Below are 19,906 nucleotides of genomic sequence, written 5' to 3'. Positions count from 1 at the left end.
TTTATTCTTAACAGTACTACCATAGATGAAAATGTTGTTGTTTAATGTATGCAGCTCTTCCTGCAGTGTTTACTATTACTAGTGTTACAAAACTATGATATACATAGCTATAGCATTGTATAGCATATAAATTAGTACTTATATTTCATTTGATGGCTGTATCACTTTGCCTTTCAGAATGTCTGCTTCATTTTTCCTCAGTTTTTATATCAGTTCTTCTGTGGGTTTTCACAACAGGTTAGTTGTTCTTTTCCTCTTACTGACACATTTTTTCTTTGGCTTTTTTTTTAAAAAAATGGATCCTTTAGCACTGTGCCTGTTAAGCTGAGAAAATTTCTAGGTTAGTTTACACACTGTAAAAGGAAGAGCATCACTTTTGGTTCCTATGGTTTTCAGTGGCAATTGCAGTTAAGTTACAGAAATCAATTTTATGAATTATGATGAAAGCAATGTTATTTTCAAAGTTAAAGAATACGGGAACCCAAAATTTGGAAATGGCAGTGCAAAGTGAAATGCTGTGGGAAGTGTAGAGTCTGGTAGGTTTAAGGTTATTGAACATGGACAGAGGCAATCCTGAAAGGTAAGTAATTAAACTAGTTGATCATTTTTAGAATTCAGAATGAAAATGGAAGAATGAAGTAGGCTTCTCTGGTGTATACAGGTATGAATTGCAAAATTCAGACAAATACTGGCATTCAGTTAGTTGAAAACAAAAGGTATAGGGAAAGTGAACTGTTGCTCACCAGAAAAGTGCCATCATTATTTACTTTTCCCCCTTGCTCTCATATAATTTAGGCAGAAAAATCTACCTCTTTCTTCTGAATGAGAGAGAAAAAAACAAAAGAATGTATGACCAGACTTAGACAAAAGGAGGATTATGTTTTCAGGATGAAATTGGACAAGAGGAGGATTTAATTGGGAGAAAATAGTTCTGTTGCTTTGAATTTGTGGAATGTCTCAAAAGAAAGCTCCAGAAGGAGTAAAAATAACAGAATTTTTCTTGGTCTGTTTTGGTTTTAATTTCACATGACTGCTGAAAACTTTGTAGGTTTTTATCAAGCATTATTAGGAGTTAGATATGAAAGCATGTGTTGATGAAAACTTAGTTTAACTTCCTGTTCCTTAAAGTGCTAAATACAATTCTGAATCAAAAAGGGGGGGTTGACAGCAATTTTTATGGCATAAATGAGCTCCAAATAGGTTTTGGGAAATAAACAGCTCTTTTTTTATGGGGTGATGTGGTAAGTTTGAGGGCTAGTTACAATGATGATACATACATGGAAAAATAGTTCAGCGGGAAGAAGAATCAAAGACACGTTGGGGTGTTTCTTTGTACAGCACATTGCAGTCACTCACAGCTTGAAGAACCTCTGGAGTACTCCCCCTTCCTTCCTGCATGTCTCCATGTTGTATAGATGTGGAAGAGAGAAAAGGGGGGATGGATGTGCCAGAGAGGAATTTCTGCCTCTACAGGAATCTGCTGTTGTTCAGTTTGGGTAATGTGGAGTTGGTCTTACACTTGAAACGATAAGAGGGGCTTATATGTGGACCAGACTGTTAAATGAATCTTTTAATTGACATGAATAGGGTACAAGTGCAGAGTTGTGTCTTATATCAGTTAGCAGCTGTTTGGGGATATTTGCCCCCATTCTGAAGGGATATAGTTTTGTTTTTTTCTGAAGTTGACTCTTTCATTTTAAATCAAGTGTCATGCAGTGGGTCATGTTGTAAAATTAACATTAGCTGATTCAATTCTTCTCTATCTACAGACTTTATACGATACCGCATATCTAACACTGTACAATATCAGCTTCACTTCCCTTCCTATTCTCTTGTATGGTCTAATGGAACAACATGTCAGTGCAGACACACTCAAAAGAGAGCCTTCCCTGTACAGGTAAAATTAATACATTGTGCCTCAAAGACTGTTCAATTGTGATATCTATCTCTGATTATAATCAAAGTCTTCAGGATGTCTGTATCACAACATTATGGTAAAACATCAGACAACACTGCAACAGAAGGGTTGAAGACCATGTGCAGAGTCTATGAACTACAACATGTAGTAGATATACATGTATTTTTACATGTATATTTATGTACTGCAATCCACACCATTCATTTGCTACACTAGTGAGTGAGACCAAATTAGAAATTATTGTTCTACAAATGAAAATATGATTTATTTTAGTACACACTATTTCCTTCAGCCAGGGGAAACAGAAGTATTTTAAAAAGAGAAAACATACAGTTTCTTCTATATACATTTTTTTTATTCAGAAAGAAGAGAAGAGTGAGTTGTAGGGTGTTGTATCATAGGATGTATTCTGTGTGGTGTTCAACATTGTTGCCTCCATGTTGTTAGTCACTTCTGGGCATTGCAGCTGTGACTGGTTTAGATTCTTAGCCATTTGAAATACATTATTTGCTAATTAACAGTATGTGGCCATCTAAATCAGGAACAGTGCCCAGTTTTGATTCTTGTAGCTGTAAAACCAGTACGTTTCAGGGAGTGGTAATGGTATATAGTTTGAGAGGTATTAGTAGATGCCCTAAGGTCATCTATGCATTAATCAATGCAGTAATATGTTTTTACCTATGAAATTGAAGAGGAATACAAGGTATTACTGTTGAAACTTGAACCCCCCCATTTTTATTTTTCTCTTTTATATTTTAAATGTTTTCAGTTTAGAAATGGTCATTCAGAAGACCTTTTTTGGTTTCTGAAAGCTAGCAGAGCTTATTTGGTCAAAAACGTTTGGGTTTTGATATCTAACAGAGTCTATTGCTAAGCTGTTTGGGGCAATAACGCAGTTGTTCTAGGCCAGATGAGGCTACTGTTAGCCCTGTATGGTTTTGCACTGTATGTTGGTAACAGCAGGGAGAAATTACTTCGTATGGTTATCAGACAGGTTTTAAGGTATGGTGATATGATGAAAGTATTGGTTTGGTAGTAAATGTTTCTGTAACTCAGGGTTTTCATTTAACTGTGTGCTGATTTACTCTCATATGTCTTAGGATATATGCCAAGTTGATATATACTCATTCTGTGTGCTGTAATATTTACATTTTTCTGTAAAACAAAATGCATCCTAGTGAACAGTTCTATTATTGACCAATCCCTGTATTTTTTTTTTTGGGGGGGGGGGAACATTCCAGAAATCAAATTTAACTTTCAGCTGAAGGTTTGAAGCTTCAGCTGAGCTGCAAAATCCTTGCTTTGCATGTTCCACATAAAATTAATATCTTGTTCTGTTGCAATATTCTGTATAAAAGTACCCCATGGGAAATAAAGTAAAGTCTCCAGAGACCTCTAGTGTTTCCATTTAAAATCTGCAGTGGATCGTCACATGCGTAGCAAATACTGGAAAAAAGATACCTTCTGTAAAAAGATTGAAAAGTAAAAGGGTGCAGCACAGGAGAATTTACCATACAGTTGAAATAGGCAGAATTACAGGCAACGGTTAAAAGGATTTAGTAAAAATTAAATAAAATAAAAGAGGAAACCTTCAGGAGGGATTTGGATGTGAAGTAGTAGACTGTTGTTATGTGGTAATGTGGTGGTCTGGTATCCAGTCTCTTAATTGCTTTTCCTTCAAAAACCAATATGAGTGACATAATTTGTCTAGGCTTTTTGAACATGCTGATAATTAATGCAATATATTTTCTTTTACACAGAGATGTTGCCAAGAATGCTTTGCTGCGCTGGCGTGCATTTATTTATTGGACATTCCTAGGAGTGTTTGATGCTGTGGTATTTTTCTTTGGTGCCTATTTCTTGTTTGACAACACAATTTTGACCAGCAATGGACAGGTTAGTGTTGGATTTGATCAGTCAGTCAAAGGTGATTTTTTAACGTCGTGTGCTATGAACACACAAGTTTTAATTGTTTTCTTCAAGATTTCCAGCACAGATGATAACTATTTTATGAGTTATGGTGAGATAGATGGGTTATCTGTTTAGCAAAGTCTGAACTATGCAACAGGAATTCTGTGTATCAGTAAACAGAAGCATAGGACTAGATACAACTTAGGAGAACTATATATTGTAAATTCCAAGCATTCGTTCAGAATTTACATAGTAACTTTTCTATTTCGTGCCAAACATGTATCTGATTAACGTATCATAAGACTGTTGGTAGAGTAGTTATGAATGATCATAAAAGACCTTAAATATAACAAGCTTTTTAATATTTTAATTATTTTTATGTATGGCAGCTTAAAATAATCTATCTCTACTTGCTTTGCAGTCACATGAATGCAAATTTTAAGAACTTTTGCATTTTATTTATTTTACCCATTGATATTTTGGTCTATTTTATTTGTGTGCTTTTTTTTTCTTTTTGCTACTTGCTTCTCTTCCTATCCTCAGCTAATGACAACCAGCACTCACATGGTAAGACTATTGTGGATTTGTCATGATATCCATTTCATCTTTCACTGTTCTTTAATTCAACTGTTAAAGAGCAGTTAAATATTTCCTATAATTATGTCAAAATATCGCTTAAACCTATAGATAGAAATGTTCTTTATTGCTACTTCATAAGTATTTAAAAAAGAAAGAACTTATATGGAATATAAGGTATATTAAGATATATGAGGTGCGGTAAAGAGCCATGAACTTTAAAAAATAAGTAGGCTTTTTGCTTCCTCGCATTTGTTATTTTTTTCTATGCTTTTCTGTAACCTACATTTTGTTGCTGACTCTCTCTGCTCTAGAAAATTTGTTACAGTTTATGCTATAAAGTGCTTGAATGGCTTTAGAAAAGACCCTCAAAAGTGAGAGAAAATAAACTGGGCACAATTTTGTTGCCTATATGTAACATATATATGTTCACTAGAAATGCGATATTCAAGTACCATTAAATAATATCTTTGTGACACCTGTCAGGGAAATGAACTTCTAGCATTTGAGAGAACACTTGTTAGAAAGAGCTCTTCTAAGAACAGAATGAATTTCCATTAGACGTAACTGTACACTACAGCATTTCTTTTCCTGGTACTGTTATATTCTCTGTTAGATGTTCAAAACTCCGCATCAGCTTATATTTATAGTCCTGAAAATTAGACTTCTTATACCTGAACACATTTCATAAATTATTTGTATTTCAAATATTCTGACTGGGTTCCTTTTTGAAATTTTAGTCTACTTCTGTTGCAGACATTAAATCAAATTCTTCTTGATAAAGCTCTAAAGCCTGACTAGTGCCTAATTTCTAAATTATCCAACTAGTTACCCATGTTAATATTTTATGATAAAATATGTTGCCTGATGAGACATTCTGACTCTTGAGTGTCAGTGGGTTAGAAAATTCATCATAATTCAGCATGCATGCTTGTCTGTATGTATAAAACTTACAGATTTTGAATTGCAATTTTAGATTTAAAGGCTTGAAATTGTTACTGTTCAGGAATAGTCAGATACACAAATATGAGTTTACACGTACATGAATGCTAGTTGGTGTTGATGCTTATTTCCGAGTATTTAAATTATGCTTACCTCTGGAAAAAGTCTATGAAAGATTTGACAATTTGAAAAGTTTACCACAACAATATGCTATTGTGGAACAGGGAAAAAGTAGAAAGCAGCAAAGGGGATAAAATGGCTGAAGGTAACATTAATGCCATCAGTGATATGATTCAAGTTAGGTTCCATATTATTAGAATGGGTGCTGAAGCAAAAATTTTGAATTCTTCTTTCTCTCCATAAATGAACTAATCACCATTGTTCCAAAACTAGTAAAAATTGAAGAAAGTCAGTGTCTTTCATTAGGATTGATACCTGTGTCAGACTAAAATTTATGTACCATTAAGCTTGCTTCCAAACGTAATCCCCTAGGATGTTTCTCAGTATCTAGAAATTTGTTTGAAATTGTTTGCATGCTGGAGAGTGATGTTACTAGAATAATGGAAAAGTGTACTTTTAATTGCTGAGACCTACTTCATAAATGCCTGCCTCAATCATTTTCTGGTAAACAAAACTAAGATGCCAAAGATTTATCTCTTATTAATTGTTATTAATTGGTGATATTACTTTGTGTATGGTGTTCCACTTTGGATATGACATGGTTGGTGTTGTTAAAACATATAGTCAGAGACTAACTACACAAAGAAGGTAAGAAAAAAAGAAGGCACTGTAGAAGTGATTGCAGATTGTAAGTGTCATCTTAGTTTACCCATACAATAAAATGTATTTCCTGTGTGATTTTTTTATTTTAATATTTGATGCAGAGTGGATTAAATAGGAATATGGAAGATACAATAAATACAGTTGCAGAAGGAGGGGAAGGAAATCTTGGATAGGCTGGAAGCAGAGCACAGAAAAAATTTTGTTAATAAACTAGATGTTAATAAACAGACTTACAAAAGACTTTGTTTAGAATATCCCTGAGGATGAAGATTTGTGGTCAGCCTGTTCCAGTGTTTTTCTGTGTTCAATGTGAAGAAAATTCTCCTAATACCTAAGCAGAATTTTTCTTGTTGCTGAAGAGAGGTTTGTTACAGTTCTTCATCTTTGTAATTGTTCTTCAAATATTTCTGGGCAGCTACTAGGTTGTTCCTTAACCTCCCCTCCACCAGGCTAGAGTCCTTCAGCTTCTCTTCACAGGAGAGCTCCAGACTGCTAACCATCTCAGTTGCCTGCCACTTGATCCTTTACAATTTTTCACATTGCTCCTGAACTGAGAGGCCCAAAACCAGGAACAGTGTTCCAGGTTCAACCTCACTATAGCTGAGTAGTATAGCTGAGAACCTTTTTTGATTCAATGGCCATGTTCCTCCCAATACAGCTCAGTTTGCAGTTTCCCTTATTTATTGAGACAGCACAGTATAGGCTTGTACTCAGCCTGGTGTCTACTGTAACCCCACTGCAACTTCTTTTTCAGCAGGGCCATTGCTCAGCCAATCAGTTCCAATATATGGCATTACTCCTCCATAGGTGTCAGACTTTGCATTTGTCCTTATTGAACTTCCTAAGATAACTGTTACCCAACTTCTCAGATCAATAGAGGTCCTTCTGGACTGAGCCTCTGCCATTCATTTTGTCAGCCATTCTCTATTTTTGTACCACCTGGCAATTTGCTTATCGTGCTGTCAGTGTCACCATCCAGGCCACTGACAGATATTCAGCAATATCAGTCCCAATTTCAGTCCCTGGTGTCGTTCACTGGTTACCACCAGCTACCCAAACATCAAGTCATTGATCACTAAATTTTTGAGTCCAGTGGTTCAGCCAGTTTTCAATACAAATAGTAGTCTGTTTACCCAGCCTGGACTGTCTGAGTCAAGTGTCAAATGCCTTGTGAAATTCAAAATAGATTGCATCCACTGCTCACATTCCTTAACAGCTCCTTAACCTGTTGCTCCCACACTGTTGGCTGTTCCTCTCCTTCCCAAGCCTTGCTGTTAAATGCAAGGAGCAGGCTTTGCTCTTGAAGACTTAATATCCAGAATATTGAATACTTCAGCATTTTCTTTAACACCTTCCACTAGGTTGCCTTACCACTCCAGTAAGCAGACTTACATTTTCCCTTTGAAACTAGCATACTTGTAAATATCCTTTTTATTACCCTTAACACCCTTCGCTGAGCTTCAACCTGTGTGATTTTGTTCCTCTGTATCCAGGTAATGCTTTTGCACTACCCATTTGCTGCCTGCCCATATTGTTATCTATTGTATGCTCTCATTTTGCCTTCTTATTCATTGAGAAATACCCTGTTTGGCCAGGTGGGTCTTCTGCTGAAATTTCATGTCTTTCTGCAGAAGAGGGTTCATAAGATCTCACCATTTTTCTCTTTCAAATTCATTCATGTCTCTTGGGCATCCTTGTCTTTCATGGGTTCAATGCTCTAATAAAACAAAGTCTCTTCTCCTCAAATACAGTGTCCTGACTTGGTTGCTTAACTTTCCCAACGTCTCTCTGGATCCTGAACTTGGTCTTCTCATAGCTGCTGGAGTCCACACAATCCTCTGTGACTATATTCACCATTGGTTCTTTCTTCCATCAGCATTAATGATCATTTGTGCCCACTTTAAAAGCTGAAGGTGTTTTTATTCCATGATGGAGGTGGGGAGAGAATGTATGTAGAACATTTAAGTACTTACATGTCTTTGATGTTAATACATTCTTTCTTGTGCTATTACTCATCTGTATAACATGCTGTTGAACCTCCAAGAAATTGTGGAACACCAAGGACAGCAGAGGAAGGAGACAGAGAAAAGATGATGTTAAAGAAGATCAGTGAAATATTTGCAGTTCGTTTGTAAATCTCAGTGATTTAACTGTGCTATACTTCATTTTTACTAAGAAACGTGCTTGTGAACTTTAGGTTGAGTGCATTGATTGTGGTTTTTTTCCTGTCTGTATGAAATCTGAGGTGTGTACACACAAGGGCGAGAAACCAAAATAATTTGTACGGGGTAGATAAGTAATATTTCAGTGTTTTTGCTTAAGTGTCAGTTCCTGATACAGAGCAATACATAGCTTTAAGAGGTCATTCTGGACAATTCACGAAGTAGTGGACAATATTACCTATAACTGCTTTGGCCCATTTTTTATAGATGTTTGGAAACTGGACCTTTGGAACACTGGTGTTTACTGTGCTAGTATTCACGGTTACATTGAAGGTAAGGTATGCTGTGTTTTATCCATTGAAACTTTCTTAGAGCTTGTTTTCTTAAGAGTAAGTAAGATTGCTGCTTAATTATATTGGGTTTTCTCTATATACATTGTCATATTAGTTTAAATTAGTTTAAATACGTATTTTGCTATCTGTGCCTTCTTAACTGTGCTCAAAATTGGAAAACATTTTTTGGTTAGTTCCATGTAGAATCCTTCCCTTTTTTCAAAGGGTGTCATTTTATTTCATCTGCTGAGTATTCTGTTGCTGCTAGATAGTAATAACACCATATAATCTCATTTGGGTTTTTTTCAGCTCGCGCTGGATACACACTATTGGACGTGGATAAATCACTTCATGATCTGGGGATCACTGGTATTCTACATTATCTTTTCTCTGCTCTGGGGAGGAATTATTTGGTATGAACCTTCATATAAATTGCATCACAAATGTTATTTTAGAAAGATATTATAAAGCTGTTATGTATTTCACTTTTTTTTGTCCCAAACAGAACTAAATTTAGCTTTTATGTATTGCAGAACTCCCAATAGCGGTCACATTTTAAACGCGTCAGTAATGGTAATTACAGAACACTCAGCTCCTCTTTCACTGAATGGCTGCTAAAATATTCTTAGAGAAGAGTATCAGAGCTCAGGCTGCCACTGGGGCTATCTCAGTATCAGTCTAGAGCAGTTCAAGGGTTGGTTCAAGGTTCAAGTAGCTGAAGCTGTTTGTCTGAGGCAAAATGTCACCGAGTAGGTCACGCCTATGCAGCTCGGGACCAGCCACCCATCTAGTCAGCTTGTCCTGGGGGGAGCAAGCTGTAGCAGTCTAAACTAGGGACAGGAACTAACATTGAAGTTGTGTGGATGGCCAGGAGTCCTGTGTTTTAGCTCATTATTTGCCCCCTTATTTAACAAAGTAGATTTTCTGTAGATGTCTGAGCACCTACTTGTTTCTGCTGTTGGTAAGTAGCTGTTGGTAAGTTGAAAGTAGCTGTTGGGTTTCTTTTCTATTAAAAATTCAGTGGTTTTGAAACTGGAATTTTTGGGAAGGAGATTAAGCTGAAACAGGTTCAAGTTCTTACTCTGCCTGATTGCCAACAGGAACTTGAATTTGCTTTTCTCATCTGTAGATAGTGCTCAGTTATCTTTTCTAACCTCTTCTGCCGGAACTGTTCTATTTTGTATACATAAGCAAACATTTTGAGGTCCCAAAGAGAAAGCAGAGGCTGGGTGTTGCACAGTGATTAAGGTGCCATTCAATTTGGAGTAAGAATTTGTATTTCGATGTGTTCATTGGAAATTAGTAACTACCTGTCAACCCCTTGGATATTCAGTAGGCTTTTTTTTTTTTTTTCAGTAAGGTCAGATCTTAGTTTCCTCAGCATCAGAATGAGAACAGTTTACCAAAGTGACGTTTTCCCTGCTACCATTTTCTAGCCAGCCTTGCTGTGTATTAGAGATGTGACTATTTACATGCAGCAGTGTATTTTAACTTGATTACCTTTTTAGAATACAATGACTCCTATCAAATTTTGGAAACCAGCAGGAAACTGCCCTGCCGGTAGGAGGCCTTTACACTTCAGTGCTGCTACAAACTGTCCATTGATCTTTGCTCTCAGTAAACATGGCCTCTGGTTCCTATTACTATGCGGTGATGGCATTTTAACAACCTCACAACTGCCATGGAGATACAGAGAAACAATTGAAGTGAAAGTGGGGGCAGTGAAAGTGGGGGCAGATAAAACATAGTGGATAGGTTAGGGAGCATAACATGAAACCATCAGAGATGCTTAAGGGAGCTTGAGGGGTATGAAAAAAGGTGTGATCAACAAGCCTTACTTGGTGTGTGCATTTGGAAAGGGTAGGAAAGTGATGGGTAGGACACTTCTCAGAAAGGTGGAAAATACCTGGAGTGAGATAAAGAGTAGATAGAAGAGCATAAACAGGACAAGAAGATAGTTTATCTTTGCGAGGGAGAGGCAGCATGGGAGGGAGGACAGTGTGGTATTTTCTGCAGCCTGGAGGATAAGGGGAAGGTAATTCTCTCTAGTCAGTGAATGTTTAGATCTCCTTTTGAGAAAACTGGGATGGATGAACTGCCACAAACTGGCAAGTCGTTCCTGAAGTATTTCATCAGTGTCATAATTTTTAACATTGCCAGTCTTCTGTGTATTGAAGTGTAATATCTATTTAATCTTTTTCCTTCTAGGCCTTTTCTCAATTATCAGAGGATGTATTATGTGTTCATGCAAATGCTGTCTAGTGGTCCTGCGTGGCTGGGCATAATTCTGCTCATAACTGTCAGCCTTCTTCCAGATGTTATCAAGAAGGTCTTATGCAGACAGTTGTGGCCTACAGCAACAGAAAGAATCCAGGTAAAAATGTTTTTCATTGTAAAGTTAGTTTTTTGTATCTCAAGTCTCTAATAATTAGACCTCTTTCAAGGTGTTAGAGACAAGTTTAGAACAGAGGTTCCCCTCCTGTGGTGTCTGTCCCTGGTCATACACCAGGCACTTCTGAGTGGTGTGGTGAAAGACCCTGCCTGTTATTTACATGGTGGCATTTACCTGAACCCTGGGGCAACCCCTGTGCCTCCCTACCAGCAACCACAGGGAAATCAGATGATGAGAATGGTGGGAGACAGGTATATGGCTTAACATGATTCCTGACTTGAGGAGATAAGAAGGGAAAGGGGATTGGGATGTTGGTGAGGGTAGGTAGGAGGCACTTACGTTGGCCTGGACGGCAGTTGTGTCTGCTGTTGTGGAGTATTCAGAGGCACAGCCCACACTCCTGAATTGAAGTAATTATCTTTCATACCGAGTCATTCTACTGCATAAATGAAACTCTAATGTGGACGTTTTAGCATTTACCGTGCAAGCTGAGTATAGTTTTTCTGAAATGGAAAACCAGCTAAAATAAGCTAAGCTCAACATAAAAACTGCTAGGAAGGGAGCATGTGATTTTATAGAAATCCCCTTTAAAGTAGGGATTTGCACCAGCAGTTACAATCCAGTACCAAGGGACTCTACAAGTGCATGTGTGTTTATTATTGAATAAATCTAGAAATTGTACACTTAAAATAAATGTGATGAGTATATAGTATGTTGGTAAGGAATATGAAGTAAACTCATGCCAACAGTCATATTGCATGATCTGTGCAATATAATATTTCCTTAGCAAACTATATTATACTGATGCTGTGCCTGTTACAAAACACCTCTATTAAAACTTATTCACATTCTATTAATAATTATTTCCTCTTTTATATTTCAACTTATATTTTGCCTGTTTTGATGTATTATCTCTACATAAATATGCTTTGCTGTGCCAATGGGAAGACTATTTTAAAATCTATTGCCACCTTTCTTCTGATAAGCCCAAAATGAGAAACTGTTGTGTAAATAAAGACTTGCTCTGATGAGGCTGAAAGGGACATCATGTTTTGTGGGATGCATGGTACTATTCTGGGGCCATCAAACCAGCCCCAGTAAAAAATTTTACCTGTATTTTTGATCCAAACAAACTTCCATATATTATATATGTTAGAAGGTGAAGGACAGCAGAGGCATTGAACCTGAAACTTAATGTTATTGCCCTTAACCATTTTCAGCCCATCAGCCACCACTGGTAGGTTAAAAAAACGAGCTACCAGCAACTGTGTGTGTAGGGATTAGTTAGCATTTTGATGTTTATTTGAGAAGATACTTTGCATTAAGAGGAGAGGAATAGAAGAACATTACTTCCGGGGAAAGTCAAATTTCCCCTTTGGCAAAGGTAAAAAAGTCTTCTCTTGTATCTGCAAAACCTTGCCATTGTTCTGTATTCCTTGAATGTACAGTTGTGAAAATGCCCCGCTTCAGGAGGACAGGAAAGAATAAATAATAGCAGAAAAGCATTCCCAGGAAGATCAGCATTTTTCTATTTCGATATCTTTAATAGATGTATCTTTGCTACATATGCTACTTGTGGAAGAAGTTGATCTCAGTATAGGTTCTGCATGCTTAATTTTAAAGTCTGAAGAGAGACTGAGGATGGGTTAATGCAAAGAAACAAGGTAGCAAACAAAAGCCCCAAACAAAGGTATTGCAGCATTTCTTACAGACATTGTATGTTAGCGCTGGAAAATGAATCAATTGTAAAGCAGGCTTTGGGCTTAACAATGGCAATACTCATTTTTTAATATTTAGTAGAAAATCTTTGACTTTTAACCAGTTATATCCCTTGTGTTTCTTCTTCCCTCTGTTTCTTCCTGTCTTCCAATCTGCTTTGTCTAAATAACTGCTACCTTGCTTTAAACATAAATGATGTGCACGGTTACTTCCTACAATCTGCTGGGGAAATCAGACTAAACATCAGTGCCTTTCTGTTGAGCAGTCCACCATCTTTATGCTTTCTCAGACTTCAAGCAGTCTAAGTTTCTAATGGAACAAAAGGTGACTTTTTCTGCCTTTCTGCATGCTTGGCCATTTCATTCAAAGGACAGTAATAAGTTTATCATCTGAAGTTATTTACCATACTCATTATTTCCATTTCTGATTCACATCAACTATATGTTGAAGAATACTTTTTAGTATAGTTTTTTCCTTCGTTTGTTTATCTCAAAGATTCTATGAATTGTTGTCACCATCCATCACTATCGCTATCATTTTTGTCACTGTTGCTACTAAATTTTACATAATGTTTCTGCCTCAAGAATCTAGGATTCTTAGATCCTCATTTTAATCATTGGTCTGTCTGTAGGTGAATGCATGTCATGCCTGCGTTGTACCTGAGTAAATGGAATAGTTGGCACACAAAGAAGTGATAATTCTGATTATGCTGATGTTACTAGTGTAATACTGAAAATATGGTACTGGAAGCCATTTAAGCGATCTTTGGATTATATTAATACATCTGCTCTTCTGTGATAGAAGAAAATGCAACTTTTTAATTAATAAGTTATTTCCAGCGTGCATTTTGAAACTGAGCTTTCCTAATACTCTATTTTATGAAATTCTGTGCTTTTTCTAGAAAGAAAACAGCTCAAGATCCAGAAGTATATGACTTCTAATATAAGTAGAAGAAATGCTAGTAAATCTTGGCTTCCCTACAGTCTGCAAGAAAACTATTTTTGACTTAGTACTAGGAGGCTGTTGGTTTCCATGGCAGATTTTATATCTTTATTTCTTAACTGGTTAAGATAAAATACACATTTCCTCTTTCTTTCCCCCCTTCAAAAATGTGTAGAGAATAAAAATTACTGTAATTACGTAAGTCATAGGGAAAATACACAAAGCTTTTCTCACTATTGAAAATTGTGGCTAAAATTGGCTTTTAAGAGCCTTAGGATTGGTTTGAACTGAGCCTGTAAGCAATTATTTTTAAACTTACTGCATTCCTATCAGCTGTATTGCTTTCTTTGTAACAAGAGGCTTCTGGAATAGTTGACAAGATTAACACAGGACCAGCAGCCACCTCACAGGTTACTACATTAGTTCTTCTTAGGCAGGAAGATCACATAAAGCCTTTGAAGCAATTCTTATGCTTCTGAGTTTTTCAATTATTTGTGAGTCATGTCAGTGTGTGGTGGGTAATTGTTTACCATCATTATCATTCAGAGGTTTTTAAACATTCCAGATCTAGTTCTGTTTTTTTTGGGAGAGCTTTTCAGTGGTGTATATATATATACACATACACATATAACATATGTGTGTATACACATACATATATGTACATAAAAGTGTATATATATGTGCATGTATATTTATATATATACACACACATATGAACTGGTGTCTGTCTTGGGCTAAAACACTAATTCTGCAAAAGCTTTGGAGGAATCTGTTGTCTTTTGGTAATTTTGGTCAAAATCTGCTCATGTCTCTCACACATGCAGTCCCAGTGATTCTTTGGCTCAATGAAAGAAGCTGAATTTTGTGCTTTACCTGGAAATTGTGCAGCTGTGAGGTTTCTTTCACCCTTTACTTCTAAAAAGCTATATATCCAGTCTACATCAATTGATTATATTTCCTTTTTCTTTATTCTTTTTTTCATTAATAGCAGAAGCTCAGCAGCTCTGTTAGAGAAAATATAAATTCACTTATTATTCACATTATCCTCTTTTTATTTTTATAATTGTCACTTTGACGGTGTTTCAGCAATCCCAAATATTTTATAGCTGAAATACCAGGTGTTTAGATTCCAAGCTGTAAATAACTTCTGTGCTTTCACTCCTTTTCAAGAAATATTTTTCTTTTTCTCTTTACTTCTGACTAATGGGTTTTTTTACTTCATTTTCACTTCAGTCACAAGATGGGCCCATCAGCCACATTATGAGATTTCTGTCCTTTGCTGTGCTTGGGGCAATGCAAAGTGGTGCTTTTGCCTGGGGAAGCCTCTCTGGGGATTCATCATTCTTCTGTCCCGCCATGGGCTTAGCTGCTGTTAAACAACTGCACAGGGCTCTTAAAAAACTGGTCACCAGCAAACTCTTGCCTTTGTCATGTGCTGGGCTCCTCTTCTATGGAAAAGAAAGAAACGGATCTTTCTGTTGCAATATTTGAATCCCATGGTAGAAGTTACCTTAGTAACTCCCCTGCCCTCTCTCCCCGTGGTGTAATGAGTAAGCTGTAAATCAGCCTTCATTAGCACTGGCCCCTTCACCTCCGTGTGCAGCACTCCCCTCAGTGCACCAGTCGTTCTGGGGAGTAGTGAAGCGGGACATCCGCTCCTTAATTTGGAATCGATTTGACCTCGTAATCTCACAAGGACCTTTCCCATCCAGTACATGTTATTGTCAGAGGGTCAAGACACACAGCCCACAGTACTTAATCACGGTACAGTTAAGTGCTTTTGAGAGGAATTAAGTATTTTTAACAGAGTTGGAAATAGAATTAAAAACGTCCTCGGAGTGGTTCAAAGGATTAGCCTCAGGATCAAGAAACAGAAACCTTGTTTTACACTGGATAACCTTTCCTTTTTAAATCTATCGGAAAATCCGTTACTTTTACAGGCTTTTGCTACAATAGTTACATTTGTACCAATTGGTACCTTCACTCACATTTCCCTTTTGTATTCAGCAAGAGTCTCACTGTTTTTCCTCATCCTTGCAGAAGAGTATGAGACAAAAAACAGCCCTAAATGCACTGGCGAACAGCGATGGGCGACTTCTTGAAGGAATTCTTTCAGCTTCCGAGCCATAATTAGATCAAAGCTAGGTAACAGTACTGTGCGTGTTGCCAGTTTGGATTAATTTCTATCGGTGAACTGTGCTATTTACAAATCAACTGTTTCCTCCAGAGTTTTTGATGTACTTTATTAATATTGATTCAAAATCACTATGTTTTACTCGGAGAGCCTAGTTTTTGCAAGAGGTGTTCCATGCCACAGGTAAGATCTTTTTGTCTCAGACGCTCGTGTAAGGCAAAACAATGAATCAATACACCCATATTAAAGGCCTATAGATACATTGCGTTATGTATAGGTGTTGTGTTACATTTCTTCTCTAAGAACTGCAGTGGTTATTGCAGAGTGTAGAATACGTAAAGTCAGCAGTAATTCTCACCCATTAAGCAGTTTATCCGTCATCTCTCCTGCTCTTGAATACACATATAGACCAAATGCAGGCAGTAAGAAAGGAAGATAACCATACACAAGGGAGTTACTTGTGAGTAGGACACTGGGTCAGGAGACCGGGGCTGTGTATCTGGCAGTATCTATACAGTGTTCTGTATAGAGAAGTGCATCACTGCCTCGGATCAAGAGAGAAGCGTGGCAGCCCTGCCAAGTACCCAAGGCACCAGCATGAGTGGTGAACTCCTAAATCCTCCAAACGTTAGGGCAGCAGAATGAAGTTCTCAAACAAGTATAAGTAAGAAGGTACACTTCTTACTTTTTCTGAAATGCTTTCCCACCTGGATGCCGTATCTGCCTCTGGTCCCTACGTGCCCTTCTGACCCCAAAAGCAGCACAAGAGAAACTAAGTGAAGGTACAAAGTACCAATACGTGAAGAGGCCAAATGCAATGTAATGAGCTGGTGTGGGCTGTACGGCTTCAAGATAGTTGAGGGGTGCTTTTGATTTACTTTTAATGACTGTTAGACAAGCAGTAGTAGAAAAACCCAGCTTTCTTGAGTATCTTCAACCATGGCAGATTGAAAGTGCTTGCCTTGGAGCTATGTGTAGAAAAAACCCCATGATTTTATTTTTAGAAATACATATAGTAATTAAAATGTTTCACTTTCTAGCTGGAAGAATAGGAAAAATAGTTACCATACAGTTTATGGCTACTTCCTCCGACATTTCCAAAACAAAGTCTGCTAATCTGTTACCTGATTATCTACATTTGTCTGCATTAATGTTGGTATTTGGTCTATATGTGTTTTTGAAAGAACCCAAGCTTCACTGTTAGTGAGCAGTTTGGTATAGTCTGCTGACTTTTCCAAGAGTAACTGTTGTAAGAGAACTTTCTGATTGCTCTTGGTTATGCAAGAGTAGTGTTTGAAGCTTGTGATTTACATTAAAAGTGTAATATTAAATCTCAGTCAAACTTCTATACGCTACGAGAGAGTGATACCATAGATTTGAATCATGCTTGTAATGCATTCATACGTTAAATACTGTCATATAACCACCATACCTCTAACCTGGAAATTATATGTACGTTTAGTGAGAAGAATTAAATAAACTCATTAGGGAATGTACTGTGCTGATTTTCTTTCAGTTTGTGCCCATGTTCCAGGGACTTGTCATGCACCCATGGTGTTACTATAGTCCTCAGTATTTCCTGAGCGGAAGTGCCAATTCTGCCAGATTGTGGTACAGATAAATTTTAATGGACAATTAGGCCAAGATAGCATTGTGATGTGTAGTATAAATCACCTGTACAGGTTGCTGCATGCAACCGAAGCAAGTCCAAAATCAGATGATGCTTAAAAGTACAAAACAAGTGCATTAAACCTCTGGAACTTTCATCTATTAGCACAAACTGACTGCAAAGAATTCCCTCTCTTTGGAAGTGCAGGGCAGCAAAGTCCTTGAATCTTTTCTCTCTTAAAATTCCTCATAAGAAATCCTGGCTAAAAAAGTTTAGAGATAAAAAGAAGTACCAGGAGAGACTGCAAAATGAAATATAAACCTGATTTAAAACAATTCAAATTGCAAGCACTCCTCTGTGTCCTCATCTGTTTTCTAAAGAGCCCATGATTAGATTTAGAGATCATGTGTAAAATTAGGCCTGGTTGTGTAGGTCTTAATATAAAACTAATCATGTTGAAAGTGGTTGGTAGCTCAACAACACGAGGGTTTATAACTTTACATGAAACAAATACCACCACTAGAGTCGTGATCTAGTGAAAGGCATTATTATACCAAGGGCATGATGGCCCAATGAGAGAACACAATTGTAGACTTCTAGCTCCAAAATCATCTGTTCACTGTCTATTTGTTATTTTTTTTCCTTTTAACAGAGTGCATCGAGGCACTGTCGGGAGCACATCTCAGAATTCACACCTCTTGCCTGTCTGAAAAGCCCAAGATACAGGAGCAGTGACTGCAGCAATTCCCCAGCAAGAAGGTCTAATTCTCATTCTAAAAAAATGATGTTTACGCACTGGAGAGGCGTTGATTATTCAGTACTTCCATCTGTGTTTGGCTATTCAAATAAGCATTGCCGTTCCAGTGCAGGCTACCGCTACAGTGGGTCAGGTTTGGAAACATCTGTATGACAGAACACCAAGTCAAGCCTTTAAAAACTGTATTTTTGTTTATTTCTTTTTTTCAGGAAACAAAACATGTCACAGAAATATATTAAACTATATGTGGCTTTTGCTGTCTGAGGTAATGTTCAGACAAACAGGAACAAGAGCTAGAAGTATGAACCCTTCCAGGCCAATAGGCCTCTTTTTATGTTTTGAACTACTGGAGCAATGAACAATCTGCACAGTCTGGTACTGTGAGACTGGTAGCACTAAAAATTCTCTTCATCCTGTGTCAAGACTTTTGTGCATTTACTGCTTCTGTCATCTTTAGTCATTTTCTTTGTTACTTGAAGTGTATAGTTTCAGTCAGTGACCTACATTTTGAGATCAACAGTTTTAGTTTTCAGCCAGAAGCAATGACCTCAGTTATCTCCAATGAAAGTCTCCTAAAGCGTATTTAACAAGTGCTGTTTCTGATTTTCCTCTGTCCTTTTTTTCTTTCTTTGCTCTTTCTGTAGAACAAACTGGTGTTTCCTCTGTGCAAATCTGCTTTCAAGAAACACTCTCTAATGTTCACTTCCTTGTAAGTGGCCAAATCAGGGCTATGTCTGGTTTTCAGTTCGTTTTCCCCCGTAGAAAGATAGGCAAAGCAATCCTTGCGTAGAGTATGGACACACTATATGAAGGCAAGTTGGCTGTTCAGTAGGTAAATATCACCAATGTTAATAGCTACTCAAAAACCGAATATAAGGATTTTGCCTAAAAGGTCTTTGTGAATTTGTCAAAGGTGCAGGTTACCCGGTGTTCCCACTTCCTATTCCCGTAACTGTAAAATATGCACAGCAGAAAGTAGTATATATTAAGCTTTTTTTTGACACATTTTTTTCCTTAAGAGAAGAAAGGCTATTTCTGCAAATAAGCATCTTTTACTACCTGGATTCATCTTCTTAATTTTGATTTTTTTTTTTTTTTTTGTATGTACGGTTAAATACTGGCTAATTGGCTTATGTATTAGATGTATTGCAAAGTACCCAACTGTTAACTTTTGCCAGCAAACCACGAGGTGGCACACGGCTGTTTACTAAGAGTTGAAGCGTAGTTGTGATGTAGAAACTAGTTTGACTGCAAGGATTCTGTTTGAATGACTTTAAGAATGCCAGCCAACTTGCACTTCTGTTTTCTCTGCTACGTTTATGTTACCTTGCACTAATTCAACTATTAGCTGTGTCCTTGTCTTGTTTCTTTAGTCCAGTGTTTTATTTTGGGGTGCAAAAATACCTGAAGGAGTAATCTGATTTCAGTCAGTTCCAGCTTGGTGGTCAGAACTGGTTAATAACCATAAGTCATTAAATACCTCTGGGAGGACATTAGCTAAAAATGTATTTCAATGTGAAAACAAAATGTTTAGAATCAGAGCTGCAGCCTTTATTAGAAGACCTGGCCCAAGACATTGTTAGTTGTCTTTCAATTAGACTATGGTGGCAGAGAAAAATTATCTCCCTTCTTGTGTTTATAAAAAAACCCAAACAGAGGCAAAATAGTTTACTTACTAATTTACTTCTTAATAAGAGAAAAATCACCTTAATAGGAAATGTTCCTCACA

General features: G+C 37.1%; 1 protein-coding gene across 1 annotated transcript in view; it reads left to right on the top strand.

Moving 5' to 3' along the window:
- Positions 1-18,330, top strand: part of ATP11A (ATPase phospholipid transporting 11A) — a 57,258-nt gene extending 38,928 nt beyond the window's left edge. The window contains exons 22-29 of the mRNA XM_074149603.1: positions 178-237; positions 1,770-1,897; positions 3,679-3,814; positions 4,373-4,396; positions 8,560-8,625; positions 8,934-9,037; positions 10,833-10,998; positions 18,073-18,330. Coding sequence (XP_074005704.1) covers positions 178-237; positions 1,770-1,897; positions 3,679-3,814; positions 4,373-4,396; positions 8,560-8,625; positions 8,934-9,037; positions 10,833-10,998; positions 18,073-18,330 — 942 coding nt within the window. The remainder of the gene's footprint in view (positions 1-177; positions 238-1,769; positions 1,898-3,678; positions 3,815-4,372; positions 4,397-8,559; positions 8,626-8,933; positions 9,038-10,832; positions 10,999-18,072) is intronic.
- Positions 18,331-19,906: the final 1,576 nt, after the last annotated feature.

Source organism: Numenius arquata, chromosome 1 (genome assembly GCF_964106895.1).
Source record: "Numenius arquata chromosome 1, bNumArq3.hap1.1, whole genome shotgun sequence".
In the NCBI taxonomy this organism is placed as follows: Eukaryota; Metazoa; Chordata; class Aves; order Charadriiformes; family Scolopacidae; genus Numenius; species Numenius arquata.
Note: the sequence above shows the minus strand (reverse complement) of the source record. Positions and strands in the feature narration are given on the sequence as shown.